General features: G+C 38.0%; 1 protein-coding gene across 3 annotated transcripts in view; it reads right to left on the reverse strand.

The window, feature by feature from the left end:
- CSRNP3 (cysteine and serine rich nuclear protein 3) overlaps nucleotides 1-22,548 on the reverse strand; it is a 96,145-nt gene that overhangs the window by 1,184 nt on the left and 72,413 nt on the right. For all 3 annotated transcript variants that reach the window (XM_066322872.1, XM_066322871.1, XM_066322874.1), the window contains 3 exons: nucleotides 14,470-14,729; nucleotides 9,102-9,398; nucleotides 4,874-7,945 (listed from right to left, as the gene is read on the reverse strand). In XM_066322872.1, coding sequence (XP_066178969.1) covers nucleotides 6,902-7,945; nucleotides 9,102-9,398; nucleotides 14,470-14,729 — 1,601 coding nt within the window. In that variant the 3' untranslated portion in view covers nucleotides 4,874-6,901. The remainder of the gene's footprint in view (nucleotides 1-4,873; nucleotides 7,946-9,101; nucleotides 9,399-14,469; nucleotides 14,730-22,548) is intronic.

Raw genomic sequence — 22,548 nt, forward strand, 5'->3', positions numbered from 1 at the left:
CGAAACTGGGTATATGAGAATGTGTGCCTGGGAGCGAGCAGAGTTAAATGATTCTGAACTTGTCTTTGAAATTGCCATCAGCAAAGAGTGACATGGTAGCAATGCTTCTAGGGTGTTGCTTTTAGTTATTTTATCCCATTCATTTGGATAAGTCTTTTATTTAATGGCCACCTGTATAACTCTGGTCTGTAAAAAATGTCATTTCCCGTTTCCACTGAGTTCGTGTTTGGTTACAATCTATTACATAACAGAAACAGTATTTTGACCTAACGTGGACAAGCTTGTAGCGAGTGTCCATATACTTTTCCATCCTTGCTCTGAAGAGATCCTTATTTGCTTTTTTCCTTTTTTTTTTTTTTTTTTTTTTTTTTTTTTTTTTTTTTTTAATGTGCTTTATTTTTCCCTTTAGGAGGAAAATAATCCTCATAATCTGCCTCTGGCCTTTGTTTTCTTTTTCCTCTAAACTGTTCTTCCTATCTTCCCTGCACTCACTCAAGTGTTTGAAGACAAAGGATTATCTTGATCCTTGTATTAGAACAATGTTGCACATTTGTATCTTCCACCATTTTCCCTATCATGAAAAGCTAATCCCATCTTCATAGCTTGTTGGAAAAATGAACAGTTAAAGAACATACATGAGAGACAAACATTTTTTTTACTTAGGTGTACTGGACATTCATTCATGAAACAGAAATGTCATTTCTAAGCTCCAAATTAAAATAACTGTGCTAATAAAGTACAAAATCTACCTTTTCACTTTTTTTTTTGTTCCACACCCAGCCTTGGATGAAAGACTATGATCTCTATTGAGAAGGTGCAACACAGGGCACCAGGAATATGGTTCTCCAGTCAGTGGGACCTTCTAAGGGGTGGGTGTCTGCCTAACCTTAAAGACAGCAATAGGACAATACATATTTTAACTGAGAATCACAGAATGGCCTGGTTTGGAAGGGACTTTAAAGACCATCTAGTTTCAACTGCCCCTGCCACCCACTAGATCACGTTGTTAAAAACCCTACCCAACCTGGGTTTTCAAGATCTCATTCTCAGCACAAAGGACAAGAGAGTTACCCTTGTGCTCAATTTTCATGAAAAGTTTTACTGCACAACAGACTTCCCAGACACCAACATGAAGGTGGGAAGGAAGGAATTAAAAAGAAAATTCTAAGGCTGCCAAACAAGTATTTTATAAAGTGGATGTTCATATAAAGTAAAATTCTTGGTATCAGCTATTATGGTAGCAGAAAAGTCCTCAAAGATTTTATAATGTTTCTCCTTAAGTGGAGACAATACTCTGGTACATTTATTAGCCATAAAATTAAAAGCTGCCTTGGATTTAGGGAAGAGAAGAGAGTGAAAGGAAGAACTTGTGAAGAACTCAACCATGTGTTCACTCAGACATCTTTAAAAGTACACTGCACTTCTTCATCACTTCACAATATTTGTACTTTGGATTTGACACTTCTTGGAGAAAATGGACAATAATTTGCACATGGACAATGATTACAGAGAATAGCAAAATTAAGAATATTTAAAAACCTTGAAACACTGAAAAGGCAAATGCTGAGATTTGTCATACCAAGGAACACGTAAGTCAACTAGACTCTGTTTTGAAAATAACAGCTTTCTACCATTTTAAAAAAATAGTAATCAGATTTAATATTTTAGAAATAAATTCTATAGAATATATTCTCTGAGTTAATTCTAGATTTTCAAAGTACTTTACATCAACTGTCCTGCAACCATAATAAAGCAGATGTTGGAATTACTCTTTAGTCTCAGTGGGAACGTATAACACCCCTGAATGGTTAAGGATTTTCCATATCATCCTCTTCTGTTCCTGACTGTTTCAGGAAATACAACTGGCACAATGAACATCGGTTTATAAAATTCGTGAGCTGTAACAGTGGAGATCCTTATTTAGCAAATGCCTTTTAAAAGGATATCGTGGGTCTGTCTTGCTTTATGTTTAGGACACCTGCATAGGAGCAGCCTAGACAAGGAATTTCAACTGAGAGAATTCAGCTGGCAAAAGAAGACAATGTGAAGAGGAGTAAGACTGCCTGTTGCTGCCAAGTATGGCGTTGCAGGAAAACTACAATCTTGCTGCTCAAATGTTAAGCACTAGATAGGTAAATGTTGTACATTCAACACAGCTTTTATTTTTTCACTGTGAAATTTACATTTTAATTTCTGCTCATTAATTGAGTCCCAGGAAAGGAGTTCTCATTTCAGCTGTGTTTCATGTTAGTAAAAAAATTCTGGCCACTTCTGAGCTGGGCTGGGCTTCATTTGGAAAGTGGCAGAGTCTGCAGTAAAAAAATTTAGTTATGATGCCAACACAAGAATAAAATGGTATTTTACCTGTTCTATAGAATTATGTTTTACCACAGTATCTCTAAGTACATTACAAACCAGAGCACAGAGAATGTGATGATACAATAGGACAAAGGCAAAGTCTCCTCTGTCTGAGCCCAGTACTCTATCCAGTGTTATCACATTTCTGTCAGGAACACCTGAACTAATAAAAACCTTTATACATCCTTGGTTTTGCATATAAATATATGATCTTTAACAAAGCAGCTGTGTTTGTGAAGGTACTGCCTGAGAGGCAGGGAAAACATGATCAGTTTATTAGCACATTTACTGAAATAAAACAGCCAGATCAGGTTAGAAACTGGATCTGGACTGGGATCAGTCAGCACCACCAACACCAGGCAGGAATCCTGCAGCACTTGAACCAAAGGCAGGATCCCACTGTTAACTGAGGAGGGGAGCAGCGGAACCTTATCTATAGCAGGTGATAGTTACTATGGAGTGGAATCAATAGACGTAAAATAAACAAATGTCAACTCCAATTAGGATTCACTAGCAGGAACTTACGTGAATGAAAAATTGTGAAGCTTTACAAATCTAGAATTTTCTGATCTAAGTGTTGAGCATAGAGCTCAACAAAGAATATCAGAAATTTCTACTGACCAGCTTTTAATTTTAAGGATGTTTTAATGGACATGAATTATAGCTCTTAAGCAACAATTGCAATTGCTGTAATCATACCAACGAAATTCTAATTTCATGTCTAACATTAATTAAAGCTTTATATATATTTAACAATGCACCTTTTTGCAAAGAGGTGAAGTTCACCTTACAGGCAAAAAGGCACCTGCTTTTAGATGCTGTTCCAGTAATGTTCTGTGTCAAAATTCCAGTTTATTTCAAGAAAGGGAAATGCTTTTGTTATGACTCATTTTTGTGAACAATGCAGTATGATCACAAATATATACCAGGCTCCTTAGGTGTGTTTATTAGTAGGCAAATATCTTGGAAATAAAGCTGATAAAAACTATCAGTAAAGTAGGTATTTTCACATATAATACATTGTGTTGATAAAGAAGCAAATACTGCTGGTTATCATTCAGTAACATAATACTTTTATCACACAGAAATAGCCTACCCAAAATGAATGGACTGATAATCAATATGAGTATTAACCAGCTGGGAAATTGGACACAGCATGTATTATTGTATACTAGCCCAAAAAATAACACTGAAGTATTGTCCATCTCATGACTTAAGCTTGCTTTTCCTTAAATGAAGAGTATGGTTTTTTAGAACAAAAAAAATCCAAGTTTAATCAAGTGATGGGAAACTTGACTTTCACCTGATTTCTACAACCTACTCTAGACTGCAGCTAAATTAACCTACCTGTTTCGGTCAGGGTTTCAACTATTTTTTTTTTTTCACTCTAGTCAACTTATACACACTAGAGAAGGCTGTAGCTTTGTTATTTGCTGGCATGGATTTGTCTGGGCAACAGGTTTAACATGTATTGAAAAAAAGAGGTTACTGGGTTTTTTCCTCAGTATGAATTTACCTCTGTTAGAAGGCTTGGTGGTATTATTAATAATAGCTGTCAGGAATTCTCCATGAATTATAAATACTTGACTTTATAACTTGCTGTAAGAACTAAAGAAGATTTCTTTACTTTGCATCTTGAGATCAAATCTTGATCACAAAATATCATATTGCATCAAAAGAAAAGTATTATTATCTACATTATCACTACCTAGTCAATTGGGAATATCTTTTCAACTTAAATCTTTATCCTGCACATTTTATTTTTTTTGACTCCCAGGAATGAGCTACTTCAAACATGGAAAACAGTATATCACAAATGCTTTATATCGTTCCTGCTCCCCCTACCTCTCTCTTACAAGAGAGGTATCCTACACTGCAGGGTTTAGAGAATTTGGCTGTATTCACCCATGATGCCCCAATGGCATGGAACATGCTCACCTAAATACTCAGAAGTTTTTACAGATGCTAATACAGAGGACTGGTATCAGAAATCTGTGCCAATGGAAATAGAAAATAACCATCATCTCAATATCTAAAACTAGCTGAGAAGTATTTTATTGTGTTAACTACTTACTGTGCTTGCTGATATTATTAAAGGTATTTTTTCTGCATAAAAGCACAGGGGGCCAAGAAAATAATTTCTTATTGCTCAGTAAGGGCATGAATAACAAAGCAAAAGATTTCACTTAACTTTCCCCTGAGAGAAATATCCCAGTAAAGTGTGTGTGGTTCTCCAACACACTCTGAAGTTAAAGAGCTGCTACCAATCCTCATCTACTGTCCCAGCTCAAGCAGAAGAGATTTGTGCTTTTGGTGCTGGTGTTAAGGGAGAGTGCCTCATTTAAGCCCACTGTTAAAGCAAGACCCTGACATACACAGAGACTTGTTACATTTGCCCTTAGAATATCCTGAACAGAATAATCTATTCTTAAGTGCAGAACTTTAAGGGCTAGCACATTTCTTTTTAAAAATCATGGGTATTTGCTGTATGGCATTGGAGAATACAGGCACTTACCTGGCTACTCAGCCTTAGAGAAAGAGACTAGAGTGGTCTGTGACTGAGGAACAGAGGCTGTGGAATTGCTGAGCCAGATAGCCAACATGAGTGCGCTTTCCCAGGAGATGGAATACGTTGCAAGTTTGGAATCCAGTCCCTAGAGAACTAGACTTTTCAATGCAGTTCATATATAACATGTAGGACTTCTTGTGGAAACAAGTAAATAAAAAACCTTTCCAGCTACTACATGGAGTAAAAATATTTTGCTAATTTAGCATAAATATGAGAAATCACTTTGCCCAGATTTTATATAAAAACAATTAAGTTAGCTGTTTTTTTTGAAAAGCATATTTTACATCAGCAGTTTTTCTACCGGAGTACTGTACATGATGTTTTAAAGAGCTTCTAACCAGAAGAGTCACTGTTACAGAGATAAAATTTACACTGTGTTTACATGCACACTGTTAACCATCTAAATTTGACACAGATAAAAACTAAGATGCTGATCCTTATTTTGACAAACAAGACAGGCCTACATTTCAACTACTTGATGTATAATAAATGAAATTTCAGTATTAGAAGAATAAAAATGCTGAAATAGATTTTGAAATCAAAATAAGGCAGTGCAGAATTACCAGTGCTGAGAAAAGCTGGCTCCTATGCCTCCTTTTCTAGACAAAAGCAAGGTTGTTTAATAAATTAAAGGTACTTTCATTTCCATTTCATTTAAAACAAGTGGATCACAAGGTAATGGATTATCCATATGATGCACATGTTCTTTTGCTTGCAGACTTTTGCAGATACAAAATTTCTGAAGCTATTTTTTCTCACTGAATGGACTGTTTCTTAGTAAGACCAAACGGTACTAAATTTGAGATACAATCAGAAGTCCACAAAAGCCAGTCTTGTATTTCATAAAAATTTAGGCAATCTGGACACTTCCACATTTTTTTTCCATGCTTTATTTAAACTCTGATCAGTAAGGCTCTGCTTTTAGAAACTGCATACTGACATATTCATAAACTGGCTTGGGAAAAATGTACAAGTTTTGTTACAGTGAATTTTAAGATCTTACATTGCCTCGGGGTCTGGAGCTATGGCATCTCCCCAAAGAGGTTCCAGTTCCCGCAGTTCGTACAGTACTGCAAAGTGGCACTAAAGTGCATGAGTATCTGAACCGTGGCTGGGCTGAAGGTGCTGTGTGAGCTTAAGCTACTGCTTTGCCATTATATACAAGATCATTTTTCTTTGGGGAGGGGGTACTAGTTCTGGAATGCCACTGATTTTAGTTTCAAATGGAGGATTGTCTACCTTTCTCTATTCTAGAAGATTTAAATGCCCCCTTTCTGACTCTTCTGTTTGTCAAGAACAGTAAAAGAGAAAATAGTACACTCTAAAAATGTGTTTCAAGATTATTTATCAGAAATGGTATTAAGAAAAAATAAGGAAGAATACAAGATACTCCAGATGAAAAGTGGACATGCTCTTTGTAAGCAGCTATGGATCTTCTGCTCAAATGAACATGCTGTTCATTTTTATCAAAACATGAATCTTAAACTACCATAAATAAAATACATACAGTACAGAACAATTAAAACTTTTTTTTTTTGTACAGTAGTTACTTTTACATTAAACTTACTATCTTTTCAGATATGTTGAAAATTAGGACTCTAAACATGATTATTTCAAAGTATCATTTTTAACAATCTTGCACAGGCCCGACAGTCAAAAACATGAAGCTTTGATTCAGATAGCTTGGCAGGTTTCACACATGTTCACAGATAGGCTACTTTGAAATATGTTGGGTGTGGTTTTCACTTATCTGTTTAACTTTTATTAAAAAAAGGATTTGATTATTTTTATTCAAATCTTTACATGAACTGGTTTTGTGCAATACCACTGCCAGTGTAGCTTGCAAAAACAAAATGTTTCTGGAACATTGACTGTAGTCCAAGCATTGTCTACCTCTTAAAAAAGTAAGTTTCTAGGAAAATCCAATGGGAGTGAATTTTAACACAGAAAGTCAGTCCTAGAATAATTTTAATATTAAACAGGTACTGTCTCTACCACTGGTGATTTGATGCACTCTTCGTGCAGTCTGCTCTTTTCTGGGAGGTTCAGTGAATTCTCAGCAGGGTGTTCTTGCACATGACTGCCACCATTCAAAGCTGAAACAAAGCCATCTTGAGAAGGACCTTTCAAGTATGAGTGAAATTCCACTGGCGGGTGACTCGGCCTATGCTCAGTGTACAAACTGTTACAGGGAGCACTGCCATCCCCTTCAGAAGATGAGCAGCAAACAATCACTGAGGGGTTTGCTGAAGGGTAATGAGGGCTGCTAAAAGTTTCCTCTGATTGCCGTGTGTAGTCAACAAACTGTTCTGAAGTCATGTTGTAAGGCACCAGAGAAAGACTACCGTTCTTGACAGCATCCCTTTCTGAGTAAGTCTCACCGATCTGGTTAGCAGTGCCAGCAACGTGGTTCTCTATTTGGTAATACAGAGTTGAAGAGTTAGTATAGTATGAGGCATTTTTAGAGTGGTTTTCATGCACAGCAGTTCCATCAGAGTAGCAAAGGACAGAAGGAAGAGGCACCATATCAGCATGGGAGCTCATACTTTCCACAAAATCATCTGCTTTTTCTTCCTCCTCATCTTCCTCCTCATCTTCCTCTTCCTCTTCATCATCATCTGATTCACTAGGGGCTAAACTCTGTGTACTAGAATCTGTAACTCCACTACAAAAGCTACTCCCATCTTCCTCCTCCTCCTCTTCCCCTGGGCAGTCCAAGTCCTCGGCTGACTGGGAATGCATAACTGAAGCCGGGGATTCAGTTTCAATCTCAAAATTTTCTGCAATCGAATATTCAACTGGATGGGGTCCTGGACTCATGGAACTACTGTGTGCACTTATCTCAGTGTGACAGCCATTGAGTGCTGGAACTTGCTGCTCTCTATTTTTCTCCAATTCAAGTTTCATTATTGTGTGCAAAAAGTGAGTCCGTACACGGATAGGGTTAAATTCGATTCTACCTGCTGTATTGCTACACCCTTCTTTAGTGCAACCACATGGAAAAGACATACGATCCACCTTTTAAAAAAGAGAATACAGATTAACAACAGGAAGCAAAAGCCTGGTGACATGACAGAGCCTAGATAGCCTAGAGAAATACAAAGGTGAAGTGGGATTTACCTTGAGAAATGCTGGTAGAATTAGTCAGAAAACAGGAACAAAATCTCAAGTGCATTTTCAAACGTAATCCAGTCAATTCTAGATGTATTATTGTAAGCTCAACAGACTGGGCACAGAACTTCTACATCTAATATTTTAAATTTTTGAACATGTGACTGAATCCATGTGTTGGCAAGTTTGATTAGACAGCCTAAGGTCTGTGACTTTCATCTGCACTCTAACACCTAAACATCAAATATGCACAGGAGAGCCACACAACACAATCCAGTACATCTTCCACACATTTGGAAATGAAAACAGGAACAGCAAAGAGAATATATTATTTAAAATAGCAGAGAAAGTTTAGCTTGGATATATGAGATAATGAAAAATGCATTCAGGAAGAAAACTCAGCTGCACAACAGCAACTCAGCAGAACTAGCACAAATATCTTTTAGGGAACATTTTGGGACACATACAGCTGACACTATGTAAATTTTAAGTATGAAATACCTCTTCAGCCTGAAGAGGAAAACCTTACTTGCTACATTAGCAGATACCTCTTACTGCCTACACGCAAATTTATCATGCACAGATTTTAAGTATCATGCACATTACATAAAGGACACTATCACAAAATGTCATTTATTGTTTCCCACAGAGTTTGGACTATACTTCACATTTGGAGTGTCTGCTAATCGTTTCTAAAATAAAACGTAATATCCCTTCTGAAATCTGCAGGCTACTCATTCTTTTGTTATCTGCATCTGCCGATTTAGATAAAGGCCTAAAAGGAGTATGAGGAGCAGAATACTTGTGTAAGAAAAAAAAACACCCTAAGCCATGTATGTGCCTAAAATCATACTTAAGATATTTTACGAGATTGTATTGATTGCCCACTCTACACCCTTAAAACAGGGCCTTAAAAAACAGACTGGACATCCACAAGCATTATTGCCTAATACTTAATTTGCAGTAGTTGTAACTTCAAGAGCAGAAATACACACGTGTGCATGAACACACACCCTTCCCCCTCCCCAGACAATTAAATAATGACAAAAATGTAGCCATTTACCTGACATTTTATGCCTGCAAGACTGCAGGTGCAAGTTTCTGGGTCACAGAACACACGGCAGTCACAGCCACAGTCCTCTCTGGACAGGCGGATGGCTCGCAGCTCATGCTTCTCTTCCACGTCAATCTTCTTCACTCCAGAAGCTCGCAGCAATGCCCGCCGCTTTTTTGTTGGCAGGGGTTGGAGAAAGAAATACTCATCTACTTCAGTGTTGTCTAGATCAATATCATCATCAGAAATGTCATCCAGAGTCAGTGTATTGGCTTCCTCAGATTCCACCGTACCGTTCTTTGTCATCTGTTGCACAGAGCAATTAACAAAGTCCTTAAATGATGCTCACATGTACATCATGTCACACATGTCAATATGTGAAATACATTATCAATGTACAAAGCTGTATGTAAAATACCTGCATGACTGCAAGGAAGTTCCAGAAAATTATCACAGACAGGGTGACTAGGCATTTCTTTCACATTTAACATATGAATTAAATACACTTTTTAATACCAAGTTTGTAATGAAGGTAAAAAATTTTCTCTTCTTTATTTACCTAAATTTATTGCTTGCCATTTGCTGCTAGATCTCACGCCTTTCTGAAATTCTAATATTTTCTGTATTGTTTGACAAGATAATTTCTGAGACCTTAATTGAGTCCTGTCTCTGAGCTCTCCGAAATTCTTAAATATCCCTTTTGAGATAGCAATGATACTACTGACATAGGTTCAGATTATGATGCATCACAGGTTTGTAAAATGATATATTTTATGTACCACTCCATTTTCTGTTATGCATTTCACATTACATTGGTAAAAGAGGGGGTAATAGCTCCCTAAACAGTTCTGCCTGGCCCTGAGGCAAACAGGAGATTATTTTACACCAGGTATTTCAACATATTAGTTAAGTGAGGTAGGAAAAGCAACACTGGAAGTCATCATTTTTCCTGTACATTCTAGAGAGAGAGAGGTAAATCCACACAGGGATTAAATGCATCTTGAATTAGCTGTCTGAAGCTAATACCTCACCATACACACAACTCAGCCTGAATATTTCAATCCAGAATGGTACTCTTGGTTGTATCTTTGCATTTTACATTGGCAATGTAAAACTAAGTAGAGTGTACTGATGTTTCTTTGATTAGATTGTTTGTTTGTTTAATATATAATTAGGGGAATGACCTACCTAAGAAATCTGATTTCCCTAGTTTTATATACACAAGGCTCAAACCACTCCTTAAGCAGATCATTGTTATTTAATCAAAGTTTGAAACTGTGGCGGGAGAAAAATTCTAATCCCTGCTTCTGTAATTAGTTTACTATTTTATTCAACTACTGTTTAATAAAAATTAACTTTTAGGGCTCTTATCCATGAGGTGAATGCTGTAACTGGTCAGCACACAAAAGCACCTACAGAATCATACCAATCCTGTCACGTACTTCTCCTCCTGCAAATCCCAACTACTTTGCTGCACAGCCGTAGAGCATTAAGGACTGGCCACATGCATCCAGCAGGCTGGAACATCGAATGTGTGGCATCAGCCAGCAGTCTGCCATTTCAAACCACCTCAGCTCCTGACTCCTATGCAGGACGATTTCCTTGTTGTCTCCTCTAATTTTTTCTCCTCTGCTTTGCCACATAAAGAACAAATTAATTAATAAAAGGAAAGAGTCTAACATTTCTCAAAAAATTAAGTGGGTAACTAGACAGGGAGGAAAATTATAAAAAAATACCAAATACATTTTCCAGGACTTCAGGGGAACATTAAGCCATCTTGATTGTCATAATATTGTTCACCTGAATTAAACTTGATATGCAGATGAGTAAATTTCCTCATAAATCTAAAGGTTTACATCATACCACAGAACAAAGGCCAATGAGTATGTGAAGCCTTTGGGTGAAATTCAGTCCCACCCAGTAAAACAGGAAAAATGTAGGACGGATTTCCTAGTTGGAAGTTATTCCTTTTGACTTCCCACAAAGGGAACCTACTGTGTCCACAGGCCAGGGAGCCTTAACATCACTAGTCTCATGCTAATGATATTAATTTCAGGAGACATTATGAATAAGCAATAAGGACTCTTTTAGGTAATTTTCTCAAATGATTACCTTGTACTTTTCATTTGATAAGATGGCTTCTACATCCAGAATTTTCACACTCTGATGCTAACAAGTGTTTATGCTCCTGTCAGCAGTGTTTACATCAAAGTGCTGGTACTAAATGGCTAAAGTGACTTGAAGATGATTTCACAGTCTTTATCTGCTTTTAATTACAGGTGTTTCTTATTTGGTCCTTTGCTTTTAGCAACAAAAACAATAAACAGTACCTATTATTATGGAAACTCAATCTCAATAAATTCCCATATTTTTATCTTTCTTAAACAGGTTCTACAGGAGCAAATACTTTCTACCCACCAATTTATGTATTTTAATGCAATGCAAAAAATTTTTAAAATCCCAGGGAAGCTAAAATTAAAAACCACATTGAAAATATTACTTTCTATTTACATAATGGTTTTCAAATAGAAAAACCTCTGACTAAACTTCATTCTACTCTGTTTTCTCCTTTTCTTCATTTTTCTGTAATGTACAGTAATTTTTTAATGCAAATCCTGATTAGCACATTTTCATTAAATGAATAATAATTTTGCTGACAAAACTGCTGACACTGTCACCTTTGAATGCCACATTTCCTTTTTTATTCATTTAGAAACTATGTGAATGACCAAGCAACTCTTCCACCTCTGTAATGAAAGATCAGCAAGGCCCTGTTTTCTTAAGCAAACGAAACAGGCTTGGTGCTTTACAGTGACTCTTCCTTAATTCACCAAGTCCTGGATTTTCTTTTCACGTTTGAAATTTTTTTTTAAACCCAAGCACATACTCAGGGATGCAACTAAACTGAGGTTAATGGCCTAGTTAAAACAGGAAGTTTTCTGTTGCCCATGTCTTTATACATGCTCTAGATGAAGAGGAATATTCGACTCTAGTAAAAGATTTAACACCAGTAAGATGCAAATAAAGAATGCAAATGAAGGTCTTCTTATTCATTGAACACTTATGAAGAGATTTTGCAGATTTTGCAGAAATTTAATAATCTTAACAATAATCCACTCAAACAAGTGACTGGGAAGATGGAGAAACATGTATTTGGAAAACAAGCAGAAAGTATGGTCTGTGTCCCCAAAACAGACTGGGCTGAAGTGGAATAGGCTAATGAAGAAAGGAGATCCATCCCAGCCAAGAGGAGGGTTAGGAAGGGATGAAGAGCAAAGCTCCAGTGCATAGAGGCTAAAAAGCTTCACCTATTCCTTCAGGGTAAATGAGATCTGTGATTTTTCTTGATTTACATTCCAGCTAAGAAAAGAAAAGTAAAATATTTGTGTGCCTGGCTATTCTTTACTCACTCCACTGGGGATTCCTCTCTTTGAGCTGATTCCTGGAAGTCAGCCAAGGGATCTACAGTCATCAGTTACACAGCACAATTCACATTTGATGCTCTGAAAATCCTGTGATGTGAGATGTTACAGGTCTGACCTCTATCAAGTGATAAGTCACTAACACTACCAGCCTTTGGTTTCCAACCTGTCCAAATACCTTTCTTTGATTTGCCTTTGTCTTGAGTGGTTTTACGTTTGTTCTATGACAGTTAAAACTTTATGACCTTATGAATTTATTTAAGAATCTATTTCGCTACAAAGAAAACCCCAAACAGTTAGGAGACTGACAAAATTAGTTACCAATGTGAGGATCATATGCACTTCCTCAGGCCCTGAGACATAGAACTCATGAACTCACAGTTCATTCTATGGAAAAAAATGCTTAAAGGCATTTCTTCAACTTGGAGGGTGGCACTTTGCTCTGCACAACTACAGAAACAGAGATGGAGTATCACAAAAGAAGGGGGTCTGCAGCACAGAAGCTCAGCTACAGTTCTAAACATTGTTCACTTTTAATTACAGGATTTGTCTGAAAAAGAGTCAAAAATATACACAATGCAATCCATGACACAGAAAACCAGAAGTTCTGCCACCAGTTTTGAAGTGCCAGAAGGAACACACACGCCCTTTCCCTCTTCTCCTTTACTCAAATACAGAGTTTCTTTCCTCCCCTATGTTGTATCCGAAAGGACAGCTTTATTGGGAAGCTGGCCCCGGGAGGGCAAATGGTATCCTGGGGAGCCTCAAGCAAGTGTGGCCCTTAGGTGATCCTGCCCTTCTGCTTGGCTGCATCAGGAGCATTGTGCCCAAGAAAGACAAGGAGCTTGTCTGGAGAGGGTCCATTGGAGGCCACAAAGATGGTTTGGGGTCTGAAGCATCTCTCTTGTTAGGAGAGACTGCAGGAGCTGGTCTGTTTAGTCTGGAGAGGAGAAGACTGAAAGGGGATCTCATTAATGCACATGCGCATCTCAAAGGGAGTGCCAAGAGCATGGTGTCAGACCCTTATCAGTGGTGCCCAGCAGCACAACAAGGAGCAATGCACATGAACTAAAACACAAGAAGTTCCACCTCAACATGTGGAAGAACTTTTCTACACTGAGGGCAGCAGAGCACTGCAACAGGCTGCCCAAGGAGGACATGGACCCTCCCTCTCTGGAGACATTCCAAACCCACCTGGACACATTCCAGTATCACCTGCTCTAGGTGCACCCTGCTTCAGCAGAGGCTGTTGAGCAGATGACCTCCAGAAGTTCCTCCAACCTTAAAAATTCTGTGATGCTGGGAAAACTAGCCAGAATTTGTTCTGACTAGTTAAACTGATACAGCTGCTTAATTTATCTAACACATTTCTTCTTTAATGGACATTCTTTGGCATAATAGTACAGACACATGATCATAAAAATTCGTATACTGCAAACAACAACATTCTACTATCAAAATGTTGTATAAATCAATAATTTAGTATAATTAGTATAAACTGTTTCTTACTTTTTCCCAAATTTACTCAAGTTGGCCAAGAAAAGAAGCTTTTTCACTTTCTGTACCTACAATGCTACCATTCCCTTCTCTAATAGGCTGTTGGTCTTAGAAGATTCATTCTCTTCCTAGCATTTCCAGACTTCTGCTGGACACCCTGTTCAAGGCTAACTTGCACCACTCTACTTTTATTTTCCTCTCTGTAGAAAACAGGGAGTAAACAACAACATCCCTGTAAAGCACCTGGAGGTACACAGCAATAACAACTACAAGAGCACTTGGTATAATCAAACAAAAATGCACCTTCAGTAAAATTAAAAAACTCCAGGAAAACATCCCCTTCAACTGAAAATGGAGCTCATAGAAGGTTTTGTTTAACACACACACCTTGGGCCCATATAGCTCTGACACTGTCCATTTAAATTAGGGCAGAGATCAAAGTCTTAGACAAGTTTTACCTTTAACTTTAAAGAATTGAGTTTTTCCTCCCTTAGATGCTCTCTCAACATCTCTCGGTGAAGCCTCTCCTGTTCCATGGCAAACTCCCCCAGGGTATACTGGCGCACACTGTTGTGGCGAGTGGACATTCCCAGTGTACTTCCTCCTTGGCTGGGAACACTGGTGAAGCCTTGCCTTCTCGTGAAGTAATATACAGTAACACAGTTAAAGTGGACATTTTTTGTTCTCTTCCGCTTCTCTCTCTTCAGGATTGAAGATGCTGGAACAGAGGCAGATTTCAGTGTGAATGGTAACTTGCAGTCAGGTAGCAGATGTGTTAAGGTAAAGGGAACTGCGTAAGGGACAGTATCTGACTACACAGGCACCGTATTCCAAGGTGAGAATAATGAGAAGATAACATCGGAAATATTTACCACATGTGCAAACCTAGAAGCCACTAAAAGCTGCTACAGTCATGAACACCACTGTCTACTTCAGAATAGAAATACCTGGCCAGGAAAGTTTTGCTTTCTTGTCATGTCATAAAAATGTTTTATCACTTTACCAAGGAAGCAAAATGAAGAAATCGAAGGTAACTGCACCTGTAAATCTCACAAGTTGGAAACTCACACAAACCTTTGAATCCTCATCAGTAAACCTGAGTATCTACGACACAGGGTTGGTGCTGACAGTAATCTTGTTTAGATCTTAGCAGTGGAACTCCTGGCAGGGCTGCTTTACTGGTAGGAATGACAAATGCTGCAACAAAAGCATTTCTGTTTTTTAAATTCTGTCAATCTCTTTGTGGTAGAAGTACTACTTTCATACTAATGGCTAAACAAAATAATTACCCTTACACTTTATTCACACACTACATGCTAACATTAATAGCTAAATGAAGTTAACATTAATAGCTAAATGAAGTTAAGTAGAAGAGTCCGTGATTTAGTTACTCCCAGATGAAAAAAAAAGTCACTAGACACCATGAATGAACCTTTACACTATGTGCATTTTTGCCTATGTGTGTGCATCAAAATTTAGAACATGAATTTCTTGCATTGCCACACGTTTATGTCTAAAAGTTCCATCAGCAGTCTCTCAGTAAAGACTGCAGATGTCATGGGCTGTCTTAAAGAACCCACTAATGCATGTCTTCAATTTTTTATAGTTCTTATCCCTTTCAGTAATTGAATTGTCAATCCATACCATCAAAGTTGTCTGTATGTGGGGGTTTTTTGATATGTCATTGATAAAACTGTGTCAAAATCAAATTAAGCTGAACTTCATGAAAATGTTGACTTACGATAACTGCCCTGTCACCATCACTGTAAATTCAACACTAAATTGAAGACATGGATGAAGACAATGTGAAAGCTGACATGCATTTGTTGAAAATGCCATTAAAGTTTGTGACGTTATTTATTAAAGTTACAGTGCTGAGTCAGACAAATTATATGATAATCTGTAATTAAACACAAGTGTAAACATTCAGAGCCCTCAAAATACATGGAATTACTTTATCTGGAACACATACTATCTTTTGGTAGAGCTCATTAAAGAGCAGAGTTAAGGCCCTGTGAAGAACTCCATGGTCATCTCCTGTCATGCTACTGTCAAGAGGAGTTAGGATATATTCGTATTTATGTGAATGTTGTTTAGAAGAATAGATTTGGCAGGAGCTGCAGGAGTTTACAGGATTGTATTTGATTACTCAAAAGCGCAGATTAGAATGTTAGCAAGGAGACACGAAAATTGTGACCACCTCAGCTACCAAGGACACGGAAAGAAGCACAGTCAGCACTGCAAGGCACTGTGTTCTTACTCTTCTACACTTGCTAAAAATCTCTGAGCAGAGGGCTGCCTTGATGTGAGCTCAAAAATATTATTAGATATTGAATGGAAACGTTGAACATGTTCCAATGTCATGGACAAAGTGCTCTGTAACTGATTCAAACCCTTTGCTTCAAGCCAACCAAAACAGAACTACCACCTTATCAAGAGTCAGGGGCATTTTATTATTTTGCATGCACTGCACCTTACATGGTATGTTAAATCTTCTGGAATCACTGCTAAGGACATGGCTTAACAGCAGAAGAACACACAAAATACTTATGTTCTGATCTATTAGAAAGCATGAATATACATCCAGCAAAATTTACTGAAATTTTGAAAATTTTGTATTTTATCATATTTAGTCATCATTTATTTCTTGGGAACAGATGTCATCATTGGCCCATCCAACTCCCAAACTCCACGAAAAGTAGTTTTCTAAAGGGGAAAATCAATATTTCCACTAGCAGTCCAATGTATGCTTAAAAGAATCACCCAAATTTCCCTTGTATATGAATAAATTATAACTGATGCAATAGGTAAGCAAGAGCAGACTCAAACAAATCTTTCCTGACTTGCTCTCTCATATGTCCAAGGCACTGTGCAGCAGCACTGTCCCTTTGCCTTTCAACATCCTCATTTTCCAAGCCAAGCAGTGGAACTACAGCAGTGTGAAACCTGTGGAAGGTGCAATACTTCCTCTGCGTATTTAGTGGCTGAAATGGAATCCAAACCTCTAGCTAAGAAAAGCACCACTGAAGCTGTATTCATCCATCAAATGCATAATCTGCTTCCTAATTTTATACAGTCCTGATAGGAATGACATTTTAAGCTCATCATGTTTTTCTAACATTTTTTACCCAGAAAACTGATAGTTCTTTGATTACAAAACTTAAATGATCTCAGTTCTGGCTGAAGTCCAAGGCATAAGCACTTTCTTCTGCTGTCTCAGCTATTCTCCTGATGTCAAAGACATTTAAAATAAATGTGAACCATATGGCTCCTCAGCAGATTACTCACACTCCTGCATCAATGAGGGCAAAGCAATTCTTTGTCACCAGCGCAGAAATATCTTAGGCACGTGAAAATTTCAAAAGGCTGGGAAAAACATGTGTGAAGCAGCCTTTTGGATTAAAGCTCTGTTTTAGATCAGTGGAAATGCTGCATTTCTTTCATTCTACCAGCCATTTGTCTGCTTTTTACATATTCAGTGTCATATAAACCATTATGGCAAGAAGGATTAGCACCATTCTCCACCTGCTCCATGACTTTCCATACAGCATTTCATCAAGTCTAACACCACAGAACAGCAAAGCCTAATCCCTCCTGGTAATCCAGGTCAGAACACTGCTTATAAAAACCAGCTTGCTTCCCAACCCTCACAGAAAACCAAATCTAGGAAAAGGTTGTATCCAGAAATTGCTTCTACCTCTTTCTCTTACCTCTTCTTCTGTCCCACTGTCTTCCAAAGGATATTCTCTGAGTCTCCATACACTCAATTTACAAGTTTCCAACCCTGAATGATAAAACATTTTTCCTACATGCTGGAAATCTACATTAAGAGGAAATCCTGTGCCATAAAATTCACCCTCCAAAAGAAACATGTAGTCTTGAGGACAAGGGAGGTATTTTCTACAAGACATTTGAATCCGGAAGTCTTGAAGCGAACTGCACACTCAGTTGTAAATTAGCGGAAATTTGAGAAAAGAAATTTGACAATGCTGCGGAACAACACCACCTACCTAAAGCGCTTCACCACTCTATCCTTCTAGTAGCTTCCTTTAGGGTAAAGCCAAAGCTAAATTCACTTCACAGGAGGAGCTCGACGGGAATGGCTGCCTAATGGTAGATTTATTTATCTCACATTTGCAAAGGTTTTTGAAAACTACTTGCTCACAGACAATTCTGACATGAATAGCAAGGATTTAATTTGTATTTTAAGCATTTTATGTCACTGCCAAGAGTTTTGTCTGAAATCTCACAGAAATGTTTAATTGTTAGGGTGCATACTAGAAGCTGGAACTTCACCGTTAAAATTTCAGTGAAAGCTTTGAGTTTACTTCCTCAGCTCCCTCTACCTCAAGAGTGCCTTTCTGTGACATCCATCATAGTAGTCCAGTTTCTCAATTTTGCAAATATCATCAGCCTGAGAGGAGGAGTGGAGATGGTTAAGTACTCTCTGCTTTACCATTTCCTCTAAATGCCAGCTGCTGTTCCATAGACGATTATTCCTGACCTTGGCCCCAGCTTTGTGAGGAGGAAATTCCTACTAGGGATCCCTATAAGAACACCCATGCATAACAATTGCATTTGCTGAGCTCTATGACACTACAGGCAATCCTTTGTCCCATCCTATGTGTGACTTCTGTGAATGGCCATTTCATACAAACACAGCTACCCATTCAGCTGACTGACACTTTGCTTTTACAAACATATTTTATGTATCTATCATGAACATCTTCTGATAGAACGATTTTGTTGGGTGCTTTCTAAGCAAACAAAACCATCATGTAAGGCAAAAACTGTCTCTCTGGTTGTATTTTATGTAAAGTGCACTAATTTATAACAAAGAACTTATTTAAAAACACAGAAAGACAATTAGTTGCACTAATCATTCTAAAAATTAGCAGGAGCCTCCTCTTTTCAATTTTTAACAATTCTCAGTACAGTATTCCTTACTCCAGATGAGAAGATGCTTTCATGGTATATCCTGTCCTCTCACTCGAGTGAGTTTCAGCAACGACACTGCACCACATTTTGCTGAATTTATTTGCATTTCTGGCTTTTTAATGTTCAAATGAGCTGACTTATTTTGAAGTCAAATACAAGAACCTCTCAACCTGTTAGCATTTCCTAACATGAGTCAACAAATTGCAATAAAAATATATTCCTCATTAACAAAAAAGTTCCAAGCCTGGTTGCTGGCAACATAAATAACTGCCAGATGCCATGAAAAAAGGAAGGCCTGCATTTAGTTACATGTGTTTTCCCATAGTAAACCAGCACCACCACTTCTGACTCATTTAGATTTCTATCATTAACCAGTGATTAAACACACAGCTGAAATTCAAAGCTCAGGTAGGGTCTTGTGCTATTTACCTTAGACCAAATAAAGCTTTATCCCCCTATAAAGATAATTCAGGAGAAGCTACACCTTCCAAAGGATTTCATACCTTCTTTCCCATTATGCATGGCCACATAGATGAGGCAATTTCAATAAGTTAGCAACTCTACAAAATTCAAACAGTGCTTTACAGGGCATATTGAAGGAACTGCAACAGGGATGTATTTGTGTTTTCAAATGCCTCATTATCTTTAACAGCAAAATCAAAAGATGGCAAGAGCACTTAGAGACCAAGGGGTTTTCTCAGAGCTCTCAGTGACCTGCCCCATTCCTAATGAACCTAAGTACATCCACAAGTACTCTAAAGGCAGTACCCTAACGAGCGGAATGATGGGACCTGTGATTACGGCCCCAGGATAACCTTGCTTATGACAGGGATAATGTTAATGGCCATAGGGAGATAACTGATGGAGCATATCAGCCAGACTCTGTGATGGCACCACCTCCTGTTGGTGATAATCACCTTATCAGATAAGCTGCTGCTGGCCATCTCAAGTGACTCTGCAGGCCAGGAAGAGAAGTAAAGTTTAAGCTACACAACACTGAAGTTGAAATGGCAGAGGAAAGCAGCAGCTCCTTATGTTTCTTGAGAGATACATCTATGTGCTATGGGGAGTTATCACCAGCACCAAAGTGCAAAAGACAGGACTTCAAGAGATCCCCACAGGTCTTTCAAATGCATGCGCTTCTGTAAGTTAAATTTGGATATTCTTCTGTATCAGAAAAAAACACCAAACATTTAGAGGCAGGTACCTCACCAAAGCAGGGAGAATCACAGAATCATCAAATTGTTAATGTTGGAAAAGACCTCCAAGATCATCAAATACAATTTTAGACTGAATACCACCATGCCCTTTAAACCATATCCTGAAGTGCCATGTCTACTTGTTTTCTGAACATTTTCAGGGAAGGTGACTCCTCCACTTCCCTGGGGAGCCTGTTCCAATGCTTAACTACTCTTTCAGTGATGCAGTTTTTCCTAATATCCAGTCTAAACCTCTCTTTGCACACTTATAGGTCATTTCCCCTTGTCTGTGAGAAGAGACTGACCCCCACCTTGCCACAACCTTTCATGGAGTTGTAGAGAGCAGTAAGGTCCCCCCTGAGCCTCCTTTTCTTCGTTGAACACCCACACTTCCCTCAGCCACTCCTCACAGGATTTCTGTTCCTGACTCTTCATGAGCTTCATTACTCTTCCCTGGAAGGGCACATATTCCCCCATGGCTGAGCTGGAATGTGGAACTCAGTGTTCCTCAGTGCACACAAATATGGGAATGGTTTTGTTGACATGCTTAACAGCAGTTCCAGGTTTTTCAGCTTGTTGTGGAGCAGATGGAACACAGCGGTGGGGTGCCAGAACTGAACAGGGCAATTCAAAGGAGCTCAAATGGCATTGTGAGTGCTCCAACCCTGTATTCCGTGTATGCCACAGTCCTGACTAATACTGTACATGCACGCTTGGACTGCTACTTAAGATGAACATCCTTCTTTCTGATATGAAGGCAGGGCTGTGAAATGGGACAAGTATGTGGACTAGCTAGTAATATGCTTTGGCATCCATTAAACTAAATCTGCAATGACTAATGACCTGCGGAATCAAACTGAAATTGCTTCAATTGGCTGAAAAAGGTAAGTAAAATACACAACAGGGATTATATCTGACTGAGAAAGGTAAGTAAAATACACAACAGGGATTATATCTGCCAGCAGTAATGAAGTCACTCCATCAGCATTTTCTAAGAGATTTAAAAATGTGCACATCTGTAAAAATACACACACCTAATAAAGGAAATGCTAATGGTAAAAGTTGCCTATTCTTTACGGACTATAATTTTTATTTTCTGCCTCAGAGGCCTCCAACTTAGGCTAGGGATTTATTAATTTCTTCTTGTTGCTGTCCTTATTTCTTTAAATGAATATATTGTTAAAAAAACTCTGTACTTAGCCCTGTGTAGTAGTCACAAGCAATAGCACTTAGGGCCATCTCAATCATGTGTTTTTTGCCATCACACTACAGGGTTAATTGCTGAGAACAAAGTTATCTTCTGGTAGTTCTGCCCCACCTGAATGATCCACAGTGGCTGTGTGCCTCATTTAGCTGGCAGGTTAAACTGACTTTAAGACTAATGGAGCAAAATTCTTGCTAGGCTCCCATTTATCTGACCCAATACATATAATTTGAAGACTTGTGTAAATACAGGGATGCATCAGCTGTGCTAGATGGATTTATATACAAACTGCCTGCTTGCTAAAGTGTGGAAGAGGTTGTAGTTACAAGCCATTTAGAATTATCTCTTTGTCAGGTGAATTAGAAAGAAAAAGTAAGACTTAGAGGACTGCTGGATTTTTTTTTTTTAGTTCTCAATTTAAGAATGAATATATAGATCTTGATGTTGACGACAGGTCACACAATCCTCTCTCTCTTTTCCAGTCAGTAAAAGAGCTTATAGTAAACTTTCATATTCACCTATATGAAAACAGACCACAGAAACAACAGTACACAGGATTTGACAGTGTCTCACTAAACAGAACAGAAAATGCTATAGCATGTCAGGAAATAGCTTAGGAAGATAACCTCCATCGAGGAGGTATTCAGACATGTAAGAGAGGCAAGGAATCTCACCGGCCTTTTTTCTGCACTGGCTCTTTTCAGTCTGCTAACTGAAAAAGTCTCAGAGAACTCAACCATATATTTAGATTCAAATATACAACTTAGAAAAGCTCTTGTCTTATATTATGGAAGATGAATGAGCTTAAAGCATGAACAAAATACCTTCCAATGTATACTGTTAACAGTTTTGTTAGTATACATTACATGTGCATATAATTTTTAAGCGACTATCACTTAATAACTCTTCAGTAATACAGGGGTTCTATATTTGATTTTTTGAAATTTAGGTTAGTACATCTATATTAAAGACAATATTTTTAAAAAAATACTATCAGTGCACACACACTCTAATTGCTCTATTTCTGTATCACCTATGGATATATACAGATGTATTTAAAAAAGAGTAGTATGTACAATTTCTGTATGTGTGTGAGTGCACACACAGATAAACATCTATTACTCTGGCTACAAATATCTCAGTTAGATAAACCATTAACCATAACACTGAAATATTGTAGTTTCTCTTACAAAGAG

Source organism: Sylvia atricapilla, chromosome 7, assembly GCF_009819655.1.
Source record: "Sylvia atricapilla isolate bSylAtr1 chromosome 7, bSylAtr1.pri, whole genome shotgun sequence".
In the NCBI taxonomy this organism is placed as follows: Eukaryota; Metazoa; Chordata; class Aves; order Passeriformes; family Sylviidae; genus Sylvia; species Sylvia atricapilla.